Source organism: Notamacropus eugenii, chromosome 2, assembly GCF_028372415.1.
Source record: "Notamacropus eugenii isolate mMacEug1 chromosome 2, mMacEug1.pri_v2, whole genome shotgun sequence".
NCBI classification, from domain to species: domain Eukaryota; kingdom Metazoa; phylum Chordata; class Mammalia; order Diprotodontia; family Macropodidae; genus Notamacropus; species Notamacropus eugenii.
Window position 1 is genome coordinate 248,458,603 of NC_092873.1, and position 19,019 is coordinate 248,477,621.

At 36.6% G+C, this 19,019-nt stretch overlaps 1 protein-coding gene across 2 annotated transcripts in view; it reads right to left on the reverse strand.

The window, feature by feature from the left end:
- Window positions 1–19,019, reverse strand: part of NOX3 (NADPH oxidase 3) — a 92,783-nt gene that overhangs the window by 19,478 nt on the left and 54,286 nt on the right. Inside the window, exon 11 of one of the 2 annotated variants that reach the window (XM_072643762.1) lies at window positions 5,746–5,892. The exons of the other annotated variant lie outside the window; for it this stretch is intronic. Coding sequence (XP_072499863.1) covers window positions 5,746–5,892 — 147 coding nt within the window. The remainder of the gene's footprint in view (window positions 1–5,745; window positions 5,893–19,019) is intronic. 2 annotated transcript variants of the gene reach the window in all.

Consider the following 19,019-nt stretch of genomic DNA (forward strand, 5'->3'; position numbering starts at 1 on the left):
AATCCTTTTCTCTTCTTCTTCACCATATTGATTCAGTAATTAAGTGACGAAGTCTGTGTGATGCTTCTGTTTTAGTACTTCTTATGCCCATCACCTTCTTTCTCTTCCCACTGACACCATCCTGGTTCAATTTCTCATCCCCCTGTGCCTGTAGATTCCTAATGATATTCTTCCTCCAATTTCCTTTTCCACCAACCTGTCCTTTATACTGTCACTCAGCAACCCTTTCCAAAACATTAATTTCATCATATTACAATGTGTAAAATCTTCAAAATAACTCCACTGTTCACTAGGCAAAAGTCAAATCCTTTTTCTCCAGGCCCTTCAAAAATTCTACTTTTCAACTTTTTCCTCCAGATTTATCACTATTCTACATAACTTTTTGTTACAGTCAGATTGGTTTACTCTGTTCTTCCAGAAACTCTCTTTGTTTACCCTTATATACATATGTCTCCTTGTTAAATACTTCCATCATCTACTCCTGTCCTCTCCTGTGAATACTATCCATCTTTAAAGGTCTGTCTTTCTTGTGAAGCCTTCCCCAATCAGTCTAGATCATAATGTTCTCCTTCTTTGAGTCTACATTGCTTATCATGCTTATTTGCCACTTGTATCTCACTGCTGTCATGGGGAAACCCTTGTATAAAATCCAGATAGACAACGGATTTTCCACTGTCAGAGATGCTTCTGATTTCACACATTGAGATGCACTGAGATCCATGACCATTTAAATGAGATTAGCCTAGCCTTCCAAAAAGAAGAAAAAATAATGACTATTTTCTAAATTATGGCCTATAGTTGTAAAGTAAATAAGTAAAATTATGTAAATCCTACAAATACAATGGTATTTGCATTTGTTAATTTATATTTGTTGATGGTTTTGGTTGGTCAATACTTCTATCTAGAGAGGGGGTGGAGCAGGGGGAGTAGCCTCCGAATTGAGTGGGAGGAGGTTGTAATGAATTACATTTGGAAAATTGTGTAGTGATTTTGAAAATGTCATATTTCTTGGGTTTTTTTTTTAACATCTATGTTCTCAAGTGTAGCTGTGTATTATGGAATATGATCATCTGAAATCAGAAAAGACAGAGAAAATAAAACAGAAAAGACAGTCAACAAATACTTATTAAGTGCTTCCTAGAGGCCAGGAATATGCTCTTTGGGAACAGGGATTGCTTCCTTCATTTTCCTCCTATTTCTAGCACCTAGCACAGTGCCTGGCCCTTACCATAATTAATAAATGATTAATAAACCTGATTGATAGAAATAAAGACAAAAATGGGTTCTGCCCTCAAGGAGCCAACATTTGAATGGAGAAGGCAACTTGCAAATAAATAAATATATTTGTCATACATACAGAGTCGATGAAAGATAACTTTAGAGGGGAAGGCTCTAAGAACTGGAAAACAAAAACAAATATAAAGACAATGGAAAGGTTCATGATAGGTATGGGAAGATTGCAACAGGCTAGAAACAGTATTTTTCATGTGAGAAACTGTTTAAAAACACCATTAAAAAAACTCCATTACTTCCAAATATAAAACCCCTAAAATTCTCAAAATGAAATTAATTCACCTTAAATTGAATATAGCAAATAAACTTTTGCTCTTTAGCAAAGACAGTTAATTGTGGTGTCAAAAAGTCAAAATAAAGACTTTGACTGATCTCATATAAAGAATTAGGGATAAAGGGCTTACAGTTTCAACGTCTAATCAGTAAGCATTTGCACTGGTATACATACAATATTAAAAGAATCAGAGGAGGTCTCTAGAATGTCCTATGGATCTATAGGAGATTTGTGGATGATGCATACAAGAGTTGTAGAGTATGAGAATGTGTGAATGAGTTGTAATCTGTATCCTTCTAGGGAGTACCCAGGCCCTAAAACTAAATGATCAGTGAACTCCATTGACATCTATGATTTTGCATTTTTTCTTATCTCTTTTTGTATGTGTATGTAGACATTTTATTCCAACTAGGTTTTTTAAATTACTCAGGAATAGGATCATGCCCTATCATTCCTCATGGTATCTAGTGAAATACCTTGTTTATAGCAGGTACTCAGTAAACATCAGGAGTTTGACCGAGTTGTTTAAAAAATGAAGAGAAAATTTGAGATATAGATAAGAAATTGTATTATGTAATGGCTAGTTGCATTTAGTCAAACATTTGTTTTGTTTTATTTTATTTTTTTGACTAGAGCAAAAACAAGGAATATTTTAAGCTTTCTTTATATCCACAGCATTAGCTCAGTACCTAGAACACAATAAACATACAATAAATGCTCCTTAACAGACTGACTGAATTCATTATATAAGACTTAGCTGGCTAGTCAACTGAGTCAAAATGTCCAATTTAGCATAGCAAACATATTCTCAGGTGTGTGTGTGTGCATGTACATGTGTGTGTATGTATGTGTTTACAGGTATACATGTACACACATATAGTATATATATGTGTGTGTGTACATATATATATACACACACATTTAATTTAAGGGCAATTGTAGAGGATATTTATTTTAAAATTGTTCAGTGAATGAATTAATTCTATGGATTGATAATTTTCAAAACCTTTGCAAGTCTTTTAAAATTCTAATTTGTTATTGACAAGTCAATAAAAAGGTCAAATTCAGTTAAACAATTGTTGTTGTCGTTGTGTTTATCCTTTTTTCTTGAAGAGGACCATGACATCAGGGAAATGATGACATGACTTGCAATTGGCTTTGATTTGATTGAGGGAGGGCTGTGCAAGGTCACCAGCCTCACTTTCTCCTCCAGAGATATTTGGGTCTAGTGACCTGGTATTCATCAGAACAACTGGAGATGGACCAGGATGCAATGGGAGACCCTTGTCCTTTTAGGCTAAGGTCTTTTCAGGCTCTCACTTTGTGAGATAATGGCCCATTCAGTGAATATGCCTCTTTAAGTAGTTACTCAATTAGTTATTTGTAAGATGATCACTTAATTCATGTCTGTTTGACTTAGTAAAACTAGTTTCCATCCTTTCTACCATGCCCCAATTCTGTGTCAATGTATGGTCCTTCCACTTTTATCAAGAATAAAAATGATCAAAATATAATAATTTTAATTCACATGAATACATAAAACAAGCATTCACCACACAGCCATACTGTACTTTTGCAAGGGCTCTAGCAGTAGGGTCAAAAAAATCAAGCAATGAGACACAGTTACCATTCCAAGACAGCTGCGATTGTAGGACATAACCCCAATGTATTTAACGTCTAAAATCAATCAGTTGCAGACAATAGAAAAGCAAGGTATTGAAGAGAATTAATTCCTAACCTGTAGACTGAGGGTACCTGGGTAAGGAGAAGTCAGCAATGATTTATTGTGAGAGGTCCATCATTCCAAATCATGTGGACATCAAGAACTTCTGTTGTATTTTATCAATGAACAGAAATGAATAGTTCAACTACTGTCTTGTGGCAGTGTATTAATTTAACATTAAAATCTTGTCATCATATTATAAAATGTTTAGGGTCACTGCTATAGAGCATAAAGAACAAAGTCATATCTATACTAGTCTACCAGTAAGAGTCTTTATCTAAACATGAGCTGTCATTATATGAGAGGTAGCCTAGTATTCTGGAAATAGCAATATGCTTAGAATCAAAGTGATAGGTTTTAGTTCCAGCTCATCTACTTAGTCCCTTTGTGAGCTTAAGCAGGTTACTTTCCTTTTCTGGGTCTCAGTCCCTCATCTATAAAAGAAGATTAATAATATTTACACTGCCTATCTCACAGGGGTTTTGTGAGAATCAAATGAGTTAATTATGTATGTAAAGCAGTGACTATGTAATTGTAAAGAACTCTACAAATATGAAGGAGCTGTATTATTGATCAAAAATCCCATTTATTCACATGCCACTTAAATGGAGGAGAAAAACTGTTTAGAAAATGTAGTTAACATTATTTAACTCATCTAGAAGTGTGAAATTTGGCTTCCAATGAAATCTAACTTCAACATAATGCCAAGGAATCAAGATATTTAACTAGTGTTGCAAACAGACCATAAAAATTCATTTAGCTGTAGACCAGCAAGCAAACCCTCATTCATTTGCAGAAGCATAGAGGCAAATTAAAGTGTTGCTCTGCAGGGCCAAACCAAGAGAGAGATAGAGAATCCATTTGCAAATGCAGTTATTAATGCAAATCTCCTTGGGTTTAATACACTTTACTTGGAAGTAAATATCAATACCACCTGCTGCAAAATACTGGTTGGAATAGCACAATCCATATTCTAATAATTGGTTCATTGATAAGTCCCATTTAAAGAGAAAAAAGCAAAGGTTTATGATATAATATTCATCATTCAGCATTTCCAACACTAAAAGACCATTATTGATATAAAACTTTGTATCATTTTTTGACTTCTATTGTGTTTAGTAGAAATCAAGACCTAATACTTTAAAAACATACAGCACAGAATTTGCCTTTCCTTTTTTTTAGATTCTTAGCACACACAATTTATAAGAATGCCTAAAGAGAGAGAATCCTCAATAGTCTTTTCAATTAATTGAGTGTTTTAGTTATTCTCTGTTGAAGCTCTCACAGTTTGCAATCTGTATATTTGAAGGTAAGCCTTTGAGAGTTTCCCATTGAAATCTATACAGTTAGCTCCCAGTACACTGCTATGCTCCCAGTACATTGCTATGCTCCTGAAAGGTGCTTAGGATATTGGCAACAATCCATTAGGAACATAGGGTCCAGTGTTTTTCTTGAAGTGAACAATGTGGCCTCATGTGATAAATTTGATCCCATGTTTCCAAATACTTTTTCTATTTGTAAGCAATGTCAGTCGTAAACTCTAGAATTCTTAAGAGTTCTAGTGAGTTTCTCTTAGCACCTACCTTCTGTTTCTTTTTCTTTTAAAAATAAATTAGAAATTATCTTTTAATGTCTTCAGATAATTATGTAGATACTTTGTCTGGAACTGTGATTTTATCCTAATGACCTCCACCAAGGCAAATCAACACCTGTTCTGTAGCTTCTTGTCCTAGAGAGTTACTTGAAGTACTTAGAGTTTGGAGGTAGCTAGGTGGCTCAGTGGATGGAGCACTGTACCTGGAGTCAGAAAGACCTAAGTTCACACATGGCCTCAGACGCTTACTGGCTGTGCAACCCTGGGCAAATTGCTTAACCTCTGTTTGCCTTAATTCCCTGAAGAAGAAAATGGCAAACCACTCCAGTATTTTTGCCAAGAAAGCCCCATGGACAGTATTGGTATGCTGTGGTCCATGGGGTCATGAAGAGTTGGACACAACCGAACAACAATTGAGAGGTTAATGTCTTGTCCAGAGTCATGTAGCCAATATGTATAAGAGGCAGAATTTGAACCCAAGTCTTCTTGATTTAGAGACTGGCTCTCTACTTGTTTTGCCATTTTACCTCTCTTTTTTTGAATTATTCCTATTTATTGAATATATCATTTAGAAAATCAAGTAGGCATACTCAACTTCAGGAAGGAGTGCACTGGAACCAACTCCAACCACCTCACCCCATTTGTTAAATTTTCAATGTGAGTGTTACACCTTGGAAGTAGGCAAACACCACAATTCAGGACTTGATTTGTTATTTTGTTGATTGTCCAGACTCAAAAAAGTATTGAAGAAAGTGTTAATAATGGAGATTAAACTTAAAAGTTTGTGCACATTTCCCCCCCAAGAGAACTGGTTATTAAATATTTACCAGCACACCACTAGTTTCAGGGTTTCATTAATACCTGATTCTCATCCCATCCAGTAAGAAATATATGATAACTCAGAAAATTGGTTTTTCCCTTCTCAGCCATCTGAGTTTCCAGCAAAAACAAAAGATCAGCAAACCACTCAAAGGCACATGGAGCTCTGCAAATCCAGTAGAAATAAACCTGTCAGAAAAAAGGCAGGGAATTGGACAGGGAAGTCTTTTCATAATGCTCTTAGTAATTATCTATGCCTATAGCAGCAAACATATCCTTCTGTTCACATTTAGTCCACATTGGGATGTTTTGCAAATAATATACTTCTTTGTGCCAATGTAGAAACAATCTCAGTGTGTTTGAATGCCTTTAGGAAAAAAAACACTTTTTCCTTTGAAAAAGCCAAGAATGAATTCAAGGAATGCCTAGGATTTGGGCTTTTACTAAGGTCTCTACATGAGGATCAATTTACTAAATTCAATCCTGTGCTTTTCCTGAACAAAGATTAATAATCATAACAAACTATGCAATGGCTTTGCAAGGTTCCCAGATGGGGATAAAGCATTACACTAACTGCCTTCATCTTTACTTATGACCTAAGCTCAGGATTTGAACTCAGTCCTCTAGAGAATCCCAACAGCTTGTGCATTAATCCGCTTCACCAGCCAGATCCCTAAGAGAGCAGAGGTTATGGTAATTGCAGTTGTGAGCCTCAATAGGCTGCATTTTCCCTTCAACTAGACATTATCAGCATCCATGAAATCTAGTGGGTGGTGTATGTGCACGCATGTTTACTGCCATAATGCAGCTCTCATTGTGGAAAGGTTTTTCTTTTTCTTTTTTTTTTTCTATTTTTTTTAAACCGTAGGCAAAACCTCTGCATTCAGTAAATGCCATGGAATAAAATATAGCATCAATTTGCTGAAGTATATGCTTAGTTTTTCTGCTATTAGTTTCAGATGAATACAGTCTGAAGGGACACTGAGATATCAATTCCTTTCCCATCTCCTTTACACCTACATTTTCTGTTAAGATAAGCACCTGTCTTTTAAGTATCAGCATTTAGAACTGGAAGCACCCTGGACTTGAAGTAAGGAGACTTGGCTCTGAGTTCTAAGTCTTCCCTTGAGTAACTCTGTGACTCTGGGTTAGTCACTTAACAATTTGAAGCCTCAGTTTTCTCATTTGTAAAATTCAGATGACAAGACTATGCAGGGATTGTAAAGCTCAAAATATGTGAAGTTACTTTGTAATTGTAAAGTCCTATATGAATGTAAGCTGCACTTCATCTTAAATATGTCTGGAGAAGACTTAGTTATTATATCCATTCTTGACAAAAGAAACAACATTCTTTTAGACCTGTGTCAGACTTAGTCATACTCATTGGAATTTAGTTTTGCCCTCAGTAGAAGCAGAAAATAACTCCTATTTCAAGTGCATGAAATGCCCACTCAAGTTGCCCTCTTTTTCTCTAGTTTTATTACTTTAGCTGATATACTGTTTATGGTAGCATCTTATCTTATACACAATGGTCATTATTTTGTGAATTACCATTCTTTATTCTCTCACTCTGAGAGGTATAATTTTTTAAAAGAAATTAAGTCTAGGTTTTCCTAATGTAGCTGCAACCTAAGTGCCCACCTATGTGAGAAAGGCTAAATAAACTATGGCAAAAGAATATGACAAAATGTTATTTTTCTGTAAGAAATGAAGAAGTGAAATGAAATGGTGAAGCAGTTTGAAAGGAAACTAGTGAGACCTCTGCGAAGTGATGCAAATGGAAGTGAGCCAAACAAGGAGAACGATTTATAAAATGAAAACTCCTTAGAGATAAACAGCTTTAAAAGACTGTAAAATGCTAATCTATGCAACAATAAACCATGCGTCCAGAGCACTGAAGTTGGGTCAAATGCTCCCTAAAGTTTCTTCCAGCTTTGAATCCTATGATCCTATGAATGAGCTGAGAGATGGGAACATTTCAGATACTCTCCTAATCTTCCTTACTTAAAAAAATACCCCAGTTCTTCTACGATATTAACCCACATCACCTTTTTTTCCCCCTAAATAGAATTAATTCTTATTTTCTTGTGACTTAACGTGTGTGTGTGTGTGTGTGTGTGTGTGTGTTTCCTTAGGGTCTCCCAACCCTTTTTATTTTCTTCGCCTCCTCACAATAGCTTTCTGTTTCTTCCTCTATAAGTGACTGATGCAAAGCTGTCTGGTTGATGTTTGAGCTTGTTCAGTTCAAGAGGCAATGGAAAAAATTGAACAGACTCAGCAGAAGTGCTTCAGGTGGGAAAGGAAAAGTTGGATGTAGGAAAGGGGTATTTACTTTGATTCCTTTTAAGCTCTTCAATGGATAGGCAAAGCCAAGTCTGAGGAAGGATAATTGTTTCATAATACCTCCACATTTTGTCCTGTATAATGCTCCATCAATAATAGATTGAGGGCATATGTATGTGTATACTTATATCTGTGATCTGTGCCTTTCAAACTCCATTTTCTTTATAAACACAAAATCTGATCTGTAGAGAAAAAACCCCCAAAGAATTCAGTGACATCAGGATTCAGAGGTATTTGGTATGTACATGGAATAGTAGGCTATTAATCTAAAAATTATCAGTAAAATAACGGATTCTTAGTGTATATATTTCAAAATTACAGATTCAAATGCTGCCTCCTATTGGAAATCTTCCCTGATTACCCTGGTCAACGATAACCCAAGCCTTCCAACCTCACGTAGCACTTTGTTTTTTGACTTACTAAATGAATATATCATATAATTTATTGTGGAACATCAAGGCATTCCTGGAATCAGGAAGATCTGAGTTCAAATGTGACTTGAGACTCTTACAAGCAGTATGACCCTGGGAATTTCACCTAACTTCTGCTTACCTCAGTTTTCTCATCTGTAAAATGAAAAAAAAATTATAGTATCTCATTCCCCGAGTTGTTAGGAGGATCAGATGAGATAATAATTATGAAGAGTTTAGCATAGCACCTGACAGGAAGTACGTGATATATAAATGTTAGCTATTGTTGTTATTACAGCTATCTGTGCTTGGGTCTTATCCTCCTACTAAATTACAAACATCTTGAGGACAGGGTCTATTTCTTATTGATAATTCAATCTTCCCCAGTGCTTCTGTAGTACTTTTGTACTATATGCAATTAATGAATTATTATAATAAAATGAAGTAATTTAACATAACATATAAATGTGATTTAACAGTACAATATGATGGCATAAGACAAAAATGATATTATATCATGTCATATCGTACCATACCATTTATGTCATATTATGATGTTTTATTGCTTCATATCACATCAAAGGGGAGAAAGAAGGATTGGGGGAGGGAAAGTAGAAAGGGGAAGAAAATAAGATGAGAAAAAAAATGGAAAGGGATGGGGAAGAGAGGAAAGGGCTAATTTCCTCACCTTAGACTTCCTAATAGTAATCAAATTTTAGGTTTAGTTCCTTTTATTATCTTATAAATATGATTTTATGTTATTTTATAATGTATTATATTATGTCTTAATATCTGTGATCTTGCTAAGTTAATTCCTTAGAATATTTTGGAAGCCTTATTGAAGTCTTCCTAGATTCAGGTCATTATGAACTTTAAATATTTCATTATTCCTATAGTAGTCTGGCAGGTCAACTGCTCCCTCTGCATCAGTTATTTATTTATTTAATTGAATCAATGGGCCCCTTCTGTTTTTTTTTTTTGTTTTGGTTTTTTTTGTACTTGTTTGCTGATGGATTCAAATGGCTATTTATCAGGTAAGGGATACATAATAGCGACAATGTGCCATTTCTGTCTCCTCCCTTTTCCCAAGTCCCCAAACTCCTAAATCCTGGGGCATTCAGTGGCAAAAATACTGGTGTTTTTTTTTTCTTTTTTTATCAACTGGGAAATGACTGAGGGTCATTCGCAACTATCACCACTCTGATAATCCCATGGTTTTCAGTTGGGACAACATAATGTAGGTATGAACTTTTTATGTAGTATGAATAATGGGCCAGCATAAATACTTTGATTAGTATCATCACCAGACATTGGCATGGTAGGGATCTGACATCACAATACAGGCTATATTAATTGTGTCTGGAGAATCAAGAGACACAGTATATAGGTTCTCTGAACAATCTGAGATATATGAACTGGGGTCAGACAAAATAATTCAAATACTCAAAATAATGGCATAGTGCAAATAAAGCTCCATATTGTGTGCTAATGAGACCCTCGGGATTGGTGGTTACTCCAGGCTTCACTTAATAGAACTTAAGTCAATATTGTTGTTCAGGCATGTCTGAATTCATGACCCCATTTAGGGTTATCTTGGCAAAGATACCAGAGTGGTTTGCCATTTCCTTCTCCAGTTCATTTTACAGATGAGGAAACTGAGGCAAGCAGGGTTAAGTGACTTTCCCTAGGTCACACATGCAGTAAATGTCTGAGGCCAGGTTTGAACTGAGTTATTCCTGATTCCAGGCCCAGGGCCCTATTCACTGTGCCCCTGAGCAGTCAATAAATAACACTTATTTATCTTAATGTACCTTTGCAGATTCCACACATGCTGTATTTCCTGTGCCTGGATCCTTTCTCGTGCTTTCTCTAACAGACCAGGTTTCCTGCTAGCAGTTCTTTAGGAATTCCAGATCAGATTGATCCATCATCTCATGCAAGTGGGAAATATGAGACGTACTATATTTTAATAAATAATTACAGGAAAACTACATAAGAAAAACCACCCATCCATCTTAGGACCATTGTTTCTGTCGTTTCTTTGTACTACAGAATTTTATAACCAGTCTATATGGCTTTTAAACTATCCTGCATATCAGTCTCTTAGCGTTATGTCCCTTTCTGAAAAATCTGTGATCCTGGGCACTTTCTTCCCCCTACCCTTGGTTCTCAGTATCCTAGTCTTTAAAATCAGGCCGGTGCAGTATGTGGTTTCTAAGAGTCTTTGTCCAGCTGGAACATTCTATTTTTTACTGTTCATATTTAACAACTACCAACAAACAATAACAGTTCTCTCTTTGGTTTCACAGACTCTTTGAGTCTCTGTTGCAAAATGACTCAGAGCCATTTAAAAATATGATGTTTGGATAGCCTAGTTAGTCTTTCCTGTAGGTGTTACTACGTCATATTTATTGTGAAAGTCAGATTTAGTTTTTCAAAGCTATGTGTGGTCTAGAAACCAATTTTGATCAGAGATCAGAGATTAATTACTTTAACATACCTGAACAAAGCTCCAATTTTGGAACTAATCCACTTACTTCTCAAGGGGGTGGCATTCTTAGCCTGGCATTCAAAACTCTCCACAAATTGACTCTAATCTACCTTACTCCACTGTGTTTTTTCTATACCCTTTATACCATTGTCAAAATAGAATGCATTCATGTTTGCCTGCTGCTGTCATACTTTTGCTCATGCATTAGGAGGAACCTAGCTTCCAGGAAGAGATAATCCTACTTTACTGAGCCCTGGTCGGATTTCATATCAGGTATTGCCTTCAGTTCTGGGCACCCTCCTTTAAGAAGGACCATGATAAACTAGACTGTGTCCAGAACAAGGCAACTAGGATTGTGAAGAGCCCAGAGTTTATGACATGAGGCTTGGTGAAGGAGCTGAGCATGTCATTTGTGTTCAAGTATCAGAGGGACTGTCATTTGGAAAAGATATTAGATTTGTTCTTTTTGGCTCCATGCAGCAGAGCCAGGAGTAATGGCTGAAAGTTATAGTCAGATTCAGGTTTAATGTCAGGGAAAGCTTCCCAGTTGTTTAAACTATCCAAAAACAGAATGGGTTGCTCAAGAAATGGTGAGTTCCCCTCCTTGGAGGTTAGTAAGCAGAGACTGGGTGATCACTTACTGGGTACATAATAGCAGGGGTTTCTTCATCTAGCAGATGGCTACAGAGTTTCCTTCTAACTCTAAAATTCTTTGAGTCCATGATTCCGTGATATTCTCAATAACTAGAATCCTTTCCCTTTATTCTACCTCAGTCTTTTAAATTCCTATTCATCATTCAAACCCCAGCTCAAACACTATGCTCTCCATGAATCCTTATCTGAACTCTCCCATCTGGAAGAGGTCTCTCCCTCCCATCAATTTTCAGCATATTTTGTTCATATTTCTGCTATCATATTCTATTCTGTTCTATCATTATTTGTGTATATGCCTCATCACTCCCTATTGGATTAAAAACTCCATGAAGGTAGGGGACCTTGTCATTCATTTTTATATCTTGCCTAACACCTGACATTGTTTCATGTTATAGGCACAAAATGTTAAATGAATGAAGATTTTTTTCCTTAAGTTTCTTTAGAATTGCAGAGGGGAGAAAACACATAAAAAATTTTTGTCCACTTGGCATCCACCCTTGAGTCTCCATTTTTATGGGGCTTGTGTCTCTTTCAAGGGGAGACTCACTCATCCAGAGCCAATGTATCACCAGATTCCTAGTTAAAATACTGTAATATGCTGTAGTAAGTCTGACATAAGCAAGTTTAGTAGTGCGGTTCAATCAGACTTTGCTAGGGCACTCTCAGGAGAATGTGTAATGAATAACTACGAGGTCCTGCTCCTGTTCTGAAAGACAATTCTGATCATTAGAGCCTAAGGAAGACATAAGGCCTGATACAGAAAGGGTTCTGGGAAGAGAGCCTTCTATGTGAGTATGGACTAAAAAAAAAAAGTAGTATTTTTTTTTGTTTAGAAAGATGAAAATTGAGAGGATATAATCTTTTTTCATCACTGACATTTCCACAGCACTTAATGGTTTACAAAATACTACACATGTATTTGTCCTCCCAACAACCGTAGGAGGTAGGGAAATTATCCCAATTTCACAGATGAGAAAGCTGAGATCCAGAAAGGTTGTGACTTGTTCAGGGCTATACAGCTAGGAAATGACTGGATTTAAAATTTAAATTTAACTCAGCAATTATGTTTAAATGTCTGTTATGTGCAAGGCACTAATGCTTGCCACTAAGGAGACAGACAAAAAGAAGACACAATGTCGGCCTTTCCACTTATGTGGGCAATAGCTGGGTTCATCGATTCTTACCTGGACTATTGCATTAATCTCATAATTGATCTCCCTTTATCCAGCTTCTCCTCTATCCAATTCATCCTGTACCCAGTTGTCAAACTGATGTCCCAAAAGTTCAGTTCTAACCATGTCTTTTCTCTTCTCAAGCAAATTCAGTTAGTCTCTTTTAAATACAAACCCCTCTGTTTGGCATTTAAAGCTATTCACAAACCAACTGAAAATTTCTTTCCAGGTTCATTTAACTTTTCTTCTCCTAAAATACCCCATTCCAGTCAAACTTACTCATTTGTGGTTTCCTGTACACTACCCATCTCCAAACCTTTGAACAGGCTTTATACTGTACTTTGAATGTTTCCCTTGCCTTTCATCCTATCTCTGCCTCCAGAAATCTGTTTCTTTCCTGCAAGGTTCATCTGAAGTTCAAAATATTTTTCCTGAGTCCTCCAGTTTTTAATGATTCTCCCCAAATTCATTTTTATTTACTCATTTGTGTACATGTTGTGCCTCCCCTCTACCAAAACAAACAAACAAAAACATTGTAAGCTCTTTGAGGGCAGAGATTTCTGTTTCTGACACCTAACGCACCACCTGACACATAGCAGGTGCCAGATAAATTCTTACTGAGTTGATTTAAGTTCCATCTACAACAGTAAGATATAATCAGAATCTATAAAATCATGAATTTTCCCCCCAGTAGTACAGAATGTACTACTGGAACTTGGGAGAATACTATTGAACTTAAAGAAAAATTAGGATAAATAAAAGAAATGAGATCTTCATACTTAATGGTTATGATATTATAGATTTCATTAGCCAGGGAGATTATAAAGATTTGAAAAAGTTCAGCAAGGGCTTATTTAAGATGATTGATTGATAGCAGATTAAAAGGAAAGCATACAAATTTGGGAGGGATTCCTCAAACCTTTTGAGGATGGTGTTGGAGAGGGAACTGGGTGATTTCTCGGTTCTACTCAAACAGTATTGAGCTCATGCACCATTGACCTGGCTTAGGATTTTTTGTTTGTTTGTTCAAAGTAATTGTCTTGATTCTAAGATCTTCTCTCTTCCCTTCTTCATACCACAGGGATTTCTCCCATAACTAAGGGAATCACTCCAATGTGCACATATATTTTAGTTTTTACAAACTGATTTCCACTTATTCAGGTGATGCTATATGGCTCAGAATCATTGAATTTCCAAGTCAGCAGGGACTCCTGACTGAGAGACACCTCTATAACACCTTCTAAAAGGGATAGTGGTATAGTGGGGAAAGTATTGGATTTGGAATCAGCGGGCCTGGATTCAAATTCTGAATTTGACACAACCTACATAAATGACTCAATAAGTCACTTTAATCTTTCCAGGCCTTGGTTTCTTTAATGGTAACATGATGCAGATGGATTAAGTGACCTTTAAGGTCCTTTCCATCTTTAAATCTATCATCTCAGCTTCTTTCCTTTTTCCTAGGTTTCTCTTAATGTCTAATAGAGGTAGATTGCAGTATCATACTGTACCAGTAGGTTCCACCCTCTCCTTCCTAATATACTCTAAGTATCCCTTAAGACTAAACTTACAGGTTCAATAAAGTAAATTAGTGCCCTGCCTTACTGAAAGTTTGAACTTCAGTATAATGAGCTCCCTTCAAATTAGAAGTGCCTGTACTTTGAAATGTAAAAGGTCACCTCTGCTGGAACAGCCTGAGGTCAGCTCAGCAAGTATAAAATTCTCTGTGGCAAAGAGCCTTGTCCACAGGAAGGAGTCCCCCAGATGTGGCTTATTCTCTTTGAGGCGCTTAAAAGAGATAAAATTGTAAAGTTATTCTTTACTTTAAGCATGCATGACCTCTCTCAATGGCCTTCAGTACTTTTGACCCCCGCCCCCGCAATCATTAGCTTTAATATGAAACTCTGGACATTGCTGACTGTGATTACTTTCTAGCTGCACAGCTGCTTTGTTCCATGACCTGGGGTGAGACTCTATGCCTCAGTTTATCCTAATTAAAGATAATCACATTTGCCACCTTCCTAATGAGGCAACTGTGAGGAATAATGCACAGGCTAAAATGGTTTGAGGTCCTCCCATGAAAGATGCTAAATACAGTATTATTATATGCATCTTCTAAAGAGAGGAATATAACCTGCATCACACCAACTCAATTTGCTACTACACACATGATTAGTACAGATGATCCCTTCCAGCAGGAGGCAGAGCTCCGGTGTGAGGGAAAAGGAGTATAAATAATTTCTCAGACTAAACAGATTAAATTAAAGACATTTTTCACTCATTACAAAAGAGAGAAAGCCCTCTCTGGTTTTATTAATATATTTAAGTAGACCAAGGATTTTTGTCTTTCTTGGTCTCTTTCCCTGGCTCCCACTGGCCCCTGCTGCCTTTTTTATTTGAATTATCTGCTTATTCGATTAAGTTAGGAACCCAAAGGCCATTTTCCATGGAATGCACGATAAATAAATACCCATTATCACAATTATATATTATTAAACTGATGAAGGAAGATAATTGATGAAGAAACATAATGGTCTCTTTTTTCTGTAATATATTGCACTTTAAAAACAAAATCATAGAATATAGCACATGTATGCATATAAATGCATACATGCACACACATGTAATTAAAGAAATAAAGAAAACATGATACTTTTTTTAGCTCATACTTCCAGTGACTCAAATATCCTTATTATTTGGGGAACCTTAAAACAAGTGGTAATTCAATACACTTACATCAGTAATGACTCCTCTTTTTGGGTATTCCCCTCTCCCCCATTTCATCTATCGTTCTTGGTGGCTCACCTAAGTAAACTGGCCTAAGTTTATTTCCAAGTGCTTTTTTCAAAAACTGAGTGTGAAGCAGATTTAAGCACACATGTTAGACTGGAGTTGGAGGAATTTCTAATGTCTACAGAGCATTTGTACTCCTTGGCTTTCCTCTTCTTTTCTGTAACCCCCACCATGCTTTTCAGTCACCTGTGTTTCCTTCCTTCGTCTCAAAGGAGCATGGCATATTATATCCCTGCTCTCATAAAAAAGAATGTTGGCGCTTTTGCTGCTGTTGAAAATGTCCTTTCAATAATGTGGCAGCTTAATTTCACTTTCTCCATTGCAAGTCATCATTAGCTCCTCACTGGTTAGCATGTATTCTGTCCTTTTGGGCAGCCAAAAAAAATAGTTTGGAGTCCAAGGGTAGCTTCAAATACAGGGTACTATTACCAGACTCCAGGAAGGTGGCAGGCAGCCCATTTAATTTTCTCTTGTGTTTTATTTTGAAGGTTTAAAGGGTGGTGTGGCAGGGAGGGCAAGGGAGTGGAGAGAGGTGGCAATTTGCTGCTATAAAGACCTGAGAACACTGGCATTGGGAAACAGGTTCTGACTTCAAACTTGAAAGTTGAGGCTTTGTTGTTAGGAGAAATTACTGCCTTGTTATGTTCCAACCTGTGCATTACACATGGAGGGGAAAAAAATCCAGTCTAATTGCAGCCCAGCATCCAGCCTTAACATTCCAGCTCCAAACCTCCACATCATTTCATTCCCCTCCTTGTTACACAAGGGAACAAACTGAAAACTATAGCCCAGATCTATAATTGTGAAGAAGCTGTTAGATAAATATGTACTTCTTCTGCTATGCTGAACTTTTAAAATTATACAGATGCTGACAGCTAAGGAGAAGGAACGGTATTTATATTGCGAAAGCACGTGGGCGGCCCTGACAAATATTAGTTATATAAGCCTAATGATAGCTGTATTCAAACAAACACAAAGTTGCTTCAAAAAGAGGCACTTCATAAACTTTTCCCAATGTTTTAGATTGTGATGAAGTGGATGACTTGTGTAATTTTTCATCTAGTGGGCAACCAAAGCTAGGTTTTCACTAACTTTTGGACAGTGTTAGGATGCATGGATTCTAATTCCAGATGGATTGACTCCTGAGTGTGTGACCCTGAGCAAATCACTTAACCTACCCCTAGTAAAGGCTCAGTTCAAGTGCTCCCTTTTATACAATGCTTTGTTGTTCCCTAGTCCTTAGGGTGTCCCTCCCCTCGCTGCAAATAGTTCTCATTTATTTTGTATAAATTTGGCAAGTTAGCCTGTAATATCTATGTACATATTGTTTTCCCCAAATAAAATCTAAGTTTTTTTGAAGTCAGGGACTATTTCCTTTATGTCTTTGTATTCCCATTTATGGGCAGCTAGGTGGGACAGGCCTGAATAGAGTACTGGAAGTCAGGAAGACTCATCTTTGTGAGTTCAAATGTGTCCTCAGACTGTTACTAGCTGTATGACTCTGGATAAGTCACTTAACCCTCTTTGCCTTAGTTTCCTCAACTGTAAAATGAGCTGAAGAAGGAAATAGCAAACTACTCCAGTATCTTTTTCTAGAAAAACTCAAATGGGGTCACAAAAGGTAGGACATGACTGAAAAATGACTGGACAACAATCTCAATTGCTAGCACCACGCCTGGTAACATAGTATGTATTTAATAAATGCTTATTGAATTGAATTGAATTAATTATTCTCTTTCCTTAAAATGACAGCCACTGGCATCCCTTAGCAAATGTAAAATGATCAGATAGAGAAATGTAAAATAGTTAGATGTAAGGATTTCTAAACTTCCTTTCAACTCTAACATATGATTGGAGGAATTTACAGTTTTCCACTTTGAGTATCCCTTCATCATTGTTCCAATATTGTCATAGTCTTTCTCAGGCACATCCTCTCATCCCACACCAAATCTCCCTAGATCCGTGAAAATGAGGGACATTTTATCCTCCCCGCTTTCCAGTTCTAAAAATTCTATTCTTAAGATGTCCTTAATATATGTATCAATTTTGCATCATTAGTTTTGTGGGGCCTTCTTATCCTTGTCAGCAAAGTCAGATTTGTTGGTGTGCCAGTATCCTGAGGACCTTTACATGTAGATGGATGACTTGAAACTGAGCTAAGGAATAAGAATTTGATGAGGAAAGATAGCCATGAAACTTTTGATGATTTTAAAGGAATTTTCCTTCATAAATAATTTCACTAAAGTTCAAATAAAAGAATTTGAGAACTAGAAGGCAACTAAGTGACCATCTAGTACACAGTCTTTATTTTACAGATAAAGTAACTCAGGATCATAGAGAAAGAAATGGCTTGTCATCTCAGTAAGTGGCAGAATTGTTACTTAAATCCTAGTTTTTGCTCTCAAAATCCAATGTGTTTTCCACTAGCATTTTCTGCCTCTTGGAGATGGAATGGACCTTAAAAGTTATCTATTTTAATCTCCTGCCCTGTAAAGGTATTCCCTCCCCTCCCCGTACCCTACACCCAATACATTCTTATCAAGCCTTTTATTGGTTATTTTCAGTTATGTCACTTTCTGTATGATTCAAAATGAGGGAGCAGTATAATGCACCCCATTTCTACCTCAAAACTAATGCAATCTTGGCATCATGGAAAGTATAGCTTCTAGAAATAAGGAGATGGCAGTCCCTCTGTCATCTGCCCTGGTCAGACCACACCTGGAGTATATCATTTAGTTTTGGACACCACAGTTCAAAGACATTGCCCATTTGAACGGGATAACCAGGATGGTACAAGGCTTTGAGATCATCTCCCATGAGCACTAGGGGATGGTTAGCTTAGGGGAGAAAAAGAATTAGGAGGAATGTGATAGCTATGTTAAAGTGATAAAATGATAATAAAATGTTGCCATGTAGAAGAAGGATTCTATTTGTTCTCTTAGGACCTAGAAGACAGACCAGGAAAGACTGAAAGTTGAAAGTTACAAAAAGGAAAATATAGGATTGATGTCAAGAAACATTTCCTAACATTTAGAATTGTCAAAAAGTGGAATCAGCTACTTTGGAAGGTATTCTTCTTCCCTCCATTGAAGATCTTGTTAGATCCTTACGTGGTGTGTATGTTTTAATGGGAGTTTCTTTTGGCCATATGAGTTGATCTTTATGGACACTAATGTTCCTTCCAATTTTGAAATTCTCTGAATCTCTGAAGGTAGCCCATTCTCTTTTGGGAAGACTCTAATTGATAAAAATATATTTTCCTTATACTGAAGAAAAGTTCACCTTAATGTAACTTCCATCCACTGAAATTCTGTTCTCATTATCCCATTTGAACATACCAGAAGACACTTTTTTGACTATCCTTAGTATTTTGCAACTTCTTTAGCCCCTTCTGAAGTTTAGTATTCTTGGCAGTCAAGGGAAAATTCAAGATTTTATTTTTTAAATTTCTGA